Genomic DNA, 7,482 nt, shown 5'->3' on the forward strand with positions numbered 1-7,482 from the left:
GTACTTTTTTGAAGAAATATTTCCACATTAAAGAGTTTGGAGATATGTCTGTGTGCATCATTAATCACAATCACAATACAGTGCATTTTACAAAAGTTGCACAAAAAGAAGCAGCAGTTTGATATGTGAACACAGAATATTTACAAAGACTGGTTTCTTGAAACAGTATATACGATTAATGAGTAATAACAGTGCAGTATATACAAACCTCAGAGAGCAGGGAATATTAGAACATTGCCAGGAACAGAACAAATCTGTTTTTTGGCACATGCTGAGTGTTGCTGTGACTGGAGGAGCCTGAAGTTATTTCTGTTTGTGCCTGTGTGTTCTGGCTTGTGTTGCATTTGTTGTCATACACGGTGAAAATGGTAGAGTGATTTGAGTGTGCGGTATTAATGGGACTAAGTCAGGGATCTGGAATTCTCAGTTTGCAGCATAGGTGCAGATATGATAAGGATGCCATCTGGAGAGACCGCAGACTCCAAAGCCATGGTGTCCACTCCCTTTGGGATTCGGTAGCGACGGTTAAACTGCCGTGTTGTAAACCCAGGACCATCCTTCTAACAAAACAAAGAGCAATACAAGTTTAGAGGATAACACATTTTGTTTTAAATTTAAAAAAAAAAAAGGAAAGCTCCTCCAAATATACCAACCTTTCCTTCTTCGTGCTTTCCTTGAACTTCCACAAAGTCCGCTATCACTTTGACCATTAGGTCCTCTGGGTTAAAGTGCTTTACATCCACTTGAATTGTAAATCCGGTGTCATCACAGTTCACCTGCTCAAATGAGTCAAAATACAGTGTATAAAATCGAAATAAAAAATACTTGTAAGCACAGCATTATTTGTCAACATTCAAAGAATAGATATCCCTAACAATTTTTGAGTGTGTAAATTCAGTCTTGTATTGATCAGTTGTTTGACCAAAAAAAAAAAAAGTTCTACTCATTAGCTTTTATTGGGGCATTCAACTGCATATTGGAAGTTCTGGAAAAAGCTACTAAGTAGACCTTGAGTCAGGTTTTTTGTGGTCAAAAATATATAGATTTCTCACTTTAAAAACGAGGGGCTACCTTTGAAGCAGATAGAGTGGATTCTCGGGGTGTTGAACGAGTTACCGTCGTGAAAGCCCACTTTGTTTTACTTTTCAAGCGGTTCTACTGAAGCCAAAATGCAATCAACTGTATCTTTAAATGCTTGCCATAGTATCTTAAAAAGGGCCTACCTCTGCAGAGCTGTTATTATCAGTGTCTGGCATCAGTAGTTTCGGGGACCAACTATATTGCCCGTAAGTCCCATTCAGCCGAGGAATAAGAGGTGGTAAAACCTTCTCCCAAGGGATACCACCAGCTGGCAGAGTGGGTGGCGGGATGAAGTCCATTTCTAATCGGGAGGAAATTAGAAAAGAAGAGTTGACCTAACGGCAGCCGAGGCTACAGCTTGTCGGACCACAGACATACAACACTTACCTCTTCTTAAATTCCCTGACTAAATTAGTGGGCAAAAGGGAAAGGGCAGCCCGTTTGACTGCTCGTGCCCCCCCCCCCTCCCGCTCGCGTTAAGTCCCGGATGAGATGTAGTGAGTACCAGGGATGACCTGTTGCGTCCGTCCGTCTGACTCCGTCCTCCGCTCCCTCTGGCTGCTGGGCGTGACCGGACCGTCTCGGTGTGTTTTATACGTGGAGTTGCATAATGAGTTGGGGAGCCATGGTGGGGCACCTTGCTTCTGCTATGTTCTAGACTAATGTGTACCCTTGGGTGTTCAGGCCGGGGCATATAGGATAAGTGTGTATTGTTTGGACAGCGGCGCAGCTGTTGCGGGCTTACTGGCAATCAAGGCGTTTATTAGCCATTGCCAACGTTATAGCCTCTAGTTTGTTCCTAGGGCTGATGGCACCCGATGCAAACAGACGGCTCGTGCAGATTTATCAAACCTCTTAGGAGCGATGTGCCTAAGGTCGGTTGTCAAGGAAGGTCCATCCAAAAATAAGTTCAAAAGACGCTGTTGTTGACCCTCGTGAGCTGACGCCAGACGGACAGTGACAGCAGGAGCGTCGAACACATGCGGGAGCACGTGTGCCACCGACGGGGCCACTTTCCCCACTTCACTCATTCTCACAGTGGTGGAAGAAGTAGCCATGCCTCGATGTAAAAATACCCCATTACAACCAACAGTCCCGCATTCAATATGTAGGTAATAGGACACGAGCCTTAATAGCAAAATGTACTTGGAAGTAGCGCAAGTAGTCATAGTGCAGGATACGTGGTCTGTGGGTGTCGTGCTATTGGGTATTCCATTTGTGTTTTCTTATTGATGTGTTAATGTATCAATGGCATTTTAATGCAATAGTTGGCCTAAGTGGAGCTATACAATAATAATAATAATAATAATGCATACGATTGTAGAAGATGGTTGCATGTTTTGTGTCTAAAATATTTATCGGTAAACTAAACCTAACCAGCTGTCAAGTGAACCTAGTGAGGTACCAAAAGTTGCATTAACAGTACATTAGGAAATTCAGTTTACTACCACTTAACTCTTAATACACAAATAAAATACATACTTGGAAACAATACATAATGTCCATGAAAGGATTCTCGAATTTACTCCCCATAAATTACTTTTATTAGGTGCCTCCCTGTATCATGAAAAGTACGTGCTGATACTTCTTGTTCTTGGCACACACTACCGAAGTCAGCAGTTGTACGGAGGGCACATGTTCTTCCTGTTAGTAATGTAGAACCTGTCACTTAAGCTTTGACTGGGGGGACTAAAAATGGCACTGATTATGTTATGACTCATATAGGATGATAGGGAAGTGGGGACATTTGGGGGGATTAAGTTATTGGGTTTCACAACAGGCGCCGGTGATTGCCCAGACTTTAGACCTCTGTAACAATGCAAAATATTAGGAGTATATATAGAGAATTAGCTCACTGTTAAGTCATAAGACAAAAGGTCCATACAGATTCATAGGTGCTAGAGGGATTCTGATATTCCAACATAAGTATGAAATTCTGACTTGTCATGGGAAACACAGTAGCTGGAGTAAAAACACTAATTTGGAAGTACAGATATTTTTTTTATTCGTCATCCATACATAAGTAAAAATAGTTTAAGATGCACAATGACATACAAACATTAACAAAAATGTTTAAATGAAGGAAAAAAAAAACAAAAAAAACTTGAATCTATTGTTCAATATCCTGAACAAACCTCAATCCACATCCAGCTTTGTCCTCAGACAGTGTACATGACAGTTAACACCGTCTGCTATACAAAGATTAAGTAGACTACTCTAAATCAAAGGAGTTTATCAAATGCCTAGGCAAGCAGAAAAAACATAAATTTCCATGTCCTACAGCAATTATCTTTAGAGGATATAAGGGATTACTCTGTTAACATGTTATTCCGCTATTGAATTTAGCTCAAGAGACCAGACAAATCACCAAAATGTTTCATTGTAGTTTAAGAAAGAAAATTCTTTAGTCCATTATAGTGGATCATTAGTTATTTTCAAAAGACCTGGCATCAAAAAAAAAAAAAAATCTCAAGGAATGCCCAGTGGAATTGTAAAGGAGAGGTAATCTCCCACCTCCCCCCACTCTGCTCTGAAGTGCTGGAAGATAGTAATCCATGTGGTGAGTACTGCTACCCATAACAGCAACCCCAGCGCTGACCGCTTTACATCTAGATGAAAAACACGAGACAGTTACGTGGCATTAAAGCAATGGTCGCACACGATTATATCACATCATGCTCTGACTTTGCCTCTAGTTCGCTTTGAAAAAAAATGCAGTGCAAATACAGTTTTAAAACGTTTATAAAGTACGTGTGTTCTAAATCAAAAGTGTTAACAGTGGCACAGGTTTACGTGGGTAAGTATTTTCTTTTTTCAAACAGAAAACAGTAACCACAAAGACATTCACTGTCCTAGTTGCTGATTTGAACAACACTCAGGAATTAAGAGTCTGTTAATATCAGCTAGCCCAAATCATGTGATGAATATCTTGTCCAATTTATAAGCTTAAGAGTAAGGATTGGCAATATGGATCAAATTAATAGTGTGATAATTCTCACTGAATTTTATTTATATCAATATGTCAACAATATATTCCAAAGCATTCAAAATCACAGGCTAAACTCATGTTCATCACTACTGAGTCAAACAGTGTTTAGTATTTTCCTATAACAGAATCCTATAGTGAAAAAAAAAAAAATCTATCGTCTTAGGTATTTTAGATCCCACGTGTATGGAAGAATTCTAGAAAAAAAGTTGTTATATTAAAGGCATCACAAACAATATTTATTCATTGCAAAGCCCTACTTAGAAAGCATTTAATCAACTTGCTTAACCTAAAAAGGTCATCACATCTCCTCCAAGGTTTAGGATAATACTACTACTTCAATGGAACTGAAAAGACATCCCAGCAGTTCAACTAGTTGACACTTACAAGTTTTTATCTGGAGCTGTTCAGTGTAGGCTGGCTTTACAAAGGCCTCCCGAAAAAACCAAACAATGTTGACCAGCCACAGGAATGGGAGAAATGCAAAGCCACCTTAGAATATAAGAGGAAAAAACATCATCAATGACAATATTACTGAATTAATATTTATGCAGATCTGCTCAGGATTTTCTCATTTACTTGACAAAAAGTTCCTAGTCCCTGGAGCTGCACTGATGACCCATTATCCCCCTCACTAAATGTGAGTACATCAGACCACTTTGATACACGGGAGGATGAGAACTGCAACCAAACCCATTATCATGACGGGTGAGGATGTAGGAGTTGTGGAGCACTACAAAGTACTTGGGTGTCGATTTGAACAGCAGACTTGACAGGAGCACCAACACTGACACTGTGCTCGGGAAGGGGATGAGCAGTCTCTACTTTAGGAGGTAGCTCAGATCTTTTAATGTATGAAGCAAGATGCTGGAGATCTTCTATCAGTCTGTGGTAGCGAGTGCCATCTCCTGTGCTGTGGTCTACGGGGGAGCAGCATCTGTGCCAGAGATGCCAGCAGGATCAATAAACTCATCCACAAGGCCGGGACAATCACTGGTCAGAACCCGGAGACTTTTGAGTCAGTGAAGAGCAGGAGGTCACTGATCAAACTGCTCTCCATCCCAGCCACTCCACAACACACTGCAGTGACAGCAGAGCTTGTTTTCCAACAGACTCATTCAGCTCCGCTGTCACAAAGATCGTATCAGAAAATCATTTCTACCATTCACCATAACACTGTACAACAGCTCACCTCTGTGTGACAGGTGAACACACTGCTGCACTACCAATCTGTACTAGTATATCATACTTTTACGGCATTTATTATACACTGTCATTTTGAACAGTTCTTATTGCACTCCAACCTTTCTTAAATTACACACTGTATTTCCAAATAATGCTATTTGTAATGTATATATTTTTACTTAAGGCTGTTTTTGATAATTACGCTGTATGTTTTTATTTTTATTTATATCCAGTATCTTGCTCTGCAGGTCTGCAATTCTGCAGTTGTGGTTTTAATTTTTAAATCTATTGTTATCCCCAGTCTGCTGTAACAGGAAAATTTCCCTCCCACGGGATCAATCAATTCTATATATCTAACCATCCATCCATCCATCCATAACTTATCGAGGCAAGTGTTAACACTACTTGCATGTGCCCAGAATTTACAAATCAAACGGGAAGAGGTGAGATTTAACATATATTTTGTATCGATGCTGATCCTCTCATGATTACTTTGAAGTACTCTCACCTAAATAATATTTTCTGCAAAGGCCGAGTTTCTCCTCGTTGGGCAGTCGTTCCAGGTTCATCGTGAAATTGTGTGGATCCTGCTAAAGAAAGAAAAACCAAGTTCCAGTGCAGAACCAGCAGGAGAGACCGGCCCAAAGATATTAAACTTTTGTGGAAAAGGTGATGCTGGTGATGGCTGCGATTAAGACATGATCGCTTACTGGCCTGAAAATGACTTACACAACGTAATCTTAAAAAAAACTGTACAAAAATTCAAGCAATAGAGCAGCTCTCTAATGGTTGCTGACCAGTTTGCATTGTCAGATGACTAGAAATTCAACTCAGGCTAACCTTAGCATTTCGTTAGCCAAGCAGTATAACATTAATTTGTTCCGACTGCTAGAAACAGCCGTAGCAGTAACTTACATCGCTCTCCAGATTCTGGGCGAGGTCTGTTTATAATAATTTTAGGGGATAAGGACTAATGTGATAATTTACCTGATATTATTAAAGCCAAAGAGCCGGAGAATCGTCGCCAGTTAACTAAATGGAAACGATCAACACTTCCCACTTCTCCTTACTCCGCTTCTTCTTCTGAATCGCATTCTTCGCATTCGTCTTTCTTCTGTGTAGATTTTATGGAAGGCACACGCCAACCAGCACTGCTTACTGCCACCTACTGTAACGGAGTGGGTGACATGCGTAACAGCGACTTCATTCATAAAAGATTGATGTATGGGCCTGTGCCTTGGAGATACATAAAGTCGCTCCTTCTTCCCCTGCTATCTTTAAAAAATCCTTTAATACTCAGCTCCCTTCCAGTCTAAGCCAATGAATGTATATAAAGATAAAGGTCTTTATATACAATCATTCTTCTAAGCACTGAGCATTTCTCTTCTCACATATTTTGCATCTAGTGTTACAAAATAATCTCAGTTAAAACATCAATCGAATTACTTTTTCTGAGCTTTTTTTCACACATACTTAGTTGTTTCTCTGAAATGTGAGCGTCAAAAAAATACTTCTACTCTAACAAAGTCTTAAATTTTCTGCCAAGATCAAATTATTTTTGAAGAGCCTTTGCTTCATTTCTAGTAGTGTAGTCTGCAACATCATTTCCTTCTTTCACATGGGCTGTAACTTAAACATAAACAAATCTATACTCTAAAAATGAGTTATATTCGATTGCTGAAGATTTCTACTTTTTCCTCTTTTTCATTATCAGCTTTTTGTGGTGGCAATTAAGATGCATACTGCCATCTACTGTATTGCAATGTGTAGAGCCAGGACGCTATAAATCCTGGATGTAATGCACTTAATCATCAGAACAGGCTGTAAATTCTGCGTTTTTCTTTATTATCTCCCTATGCATCCCATACCTTCTGCCAGATGTTAATTATGGCTGTTTTGATTACAAATAAAGCCTTCCTTAACATAGGCTATGCCACTTTTATTATTGCATTATTGCCTGTTTTAATTTCAGACCATCCTTCTTTTTCCAGTTTAAAATAATAAGCAGCAATTTCCAAATCCTTTCCCATCATGCTGAATATTGTCCTTCTCCACACTCACACCTACCTATTTGATATTCAGAAGTGTTGAGATTTATTACACATGCATCATGATAACATGTCTAAAAAGTCTTGCAACATTTAACTCACCAATATTAATCATTTGAAATCTGGCTGGTTCTTTCAGAAGATTTTAAACAGCATACAAAATAGCCTTGGAAATTTCATATA

At 39.5% G+C, this 7,482-nt stretch overlaps 2 protein-coding genes across 5 annotated transcripts; both read right to left on the reverse strand.

Moving 5' to 3' along the window:
• Positions 1-3: 3 nt before the first annotated feature.
• Positions 4-1,557, reverse strand: hspb6 (heat shock protein, alpha-crystallin-related, b6). Of its 2 annotated transcripts, XM_040117029.1 has the most exons (4): positions 1,468-1,557; positions 1,224-1,381; positions 654-776; positions 5-560 (listed from the first exon to the last, which is right to left on the reverse strand). In XM_040117029.1, exons 2-4 carry the CDS (start codon positions 1,377-1,379, stop codon positions 402-404), a joined length of 438 nt encoding a protein of 145 aa, XP_039972963.1. In that variant the 5' UTR covers positions 1,380-1,381; positions 1,468-1,557; the 3' UTR covers positions 5-401. The 2 variants fall into 2 exon arrangements, with proteins under 2 accessions (XP_039972964.1, XP_039972963.1); XM_040117030.1 differs by lacking the exon at positions 1,468-1,557 and having other exon boundaries at positions 4-560; positions 1,224-1,461.
• Positions 1,558-3,068: 1,511 nt separating this feature from the next.
• On the reverse strand, positions 3,069-6,370 carry psenen (presenilin enhancer, gamma-secretase subunit). 3 transcript variants are annotated; one of them, XM_040117032.1, is made up of 4 exons: positions 6,239-6,370; positions 5,760-5,841; positions 4,454-4,558; positions 3,069-3,689 (listed from the first exon to the last, which is right to left on the reverse strand). In XM_040117032.1, exons 2-4 carry the CDS (start codon positions 5,818-5,820, stop codon positions 3,550-3,552), a joined length of 306 nt encoding a protein of 101 aa, XP_039972966.1. In that variant the 5' UTR covers positions 5,821-5,841; positions 6,239-6,370; the 3' UTR covers positions 3,069-3,549. The 3 variants fall into 3 exon arrangements, with proteins under 3 accessions (XP_039972966.1, XP_039972967.1, XP_039972968.1); XM_040117033.1 differs by having other exon boundaries at positions 5,760-5,838; positions 6,239-6,364; XM_040117034.1 differs by having other exon boundaries at positions 6,167-6,363.
• Positions 6,371-7,482: the final 1,112 nt, after the last annotated feature.

Source organism: Xiphias gladius, chromosome 22, assembly GCF_016859285.1.
Source record: "Xiphias gladius isolate SHS-SW01 ecotype Sanya breed wild chromosome 22, ASM1685928v1, whole genome shotgun sequence".
NCBI classification, from domain to species: Eukaryota; Metazoa; Chordata; class Actinopteri; order Istiophoriformes; family Xiphiidae; genus Xiphias; species Xiphias gladius.

Bases quoted from the DNA above. Each gene is read 5' to 3' on its own strand.
- psenen (XM_040117032.1), bottom strand. From the start codon at position 5,820: ATGAACCTGGAACGACTGCCCAACGAGGAGAAACTCGGCCTTTGCAGA. The intron at 4,559-5,759 runs GTGAGAGTACTT...TTATATTCTAAG, and splicing joins TTGCAGAAAATATTATTTAG to GTGGCTTTGCATTTCTCCCA. The intron at 3,690-4,453 runs GTAAGTGTCAAC...TTTTTCATCTAG, and splicing joins ACAGCTCCAGATAAAAACTT to ATGTAAAGCGGTCAGCGCTG.
- hspb6 (XM_040117030.1), bottom strand. From the start codon at position 1,379: ATGGACTTCATCCCGCCACCCACTCTGCCAGCTGGTGGTATCCCTTGG. The intron at 777-1,223 runs GTAGGCCCTTTT...TCATTTGAGCAG, and splicing joins ATAATAACAGCTCTGCAGAG to GTGAACTGTGATGACACCGG. The intron at 561-653 runs GTTGGTATATTT...TTGTTTTGTTAG, and splicing joins GAAAGCACGAAGAAGGAAAG to AAGGATGGTCCTGGGTTTAC.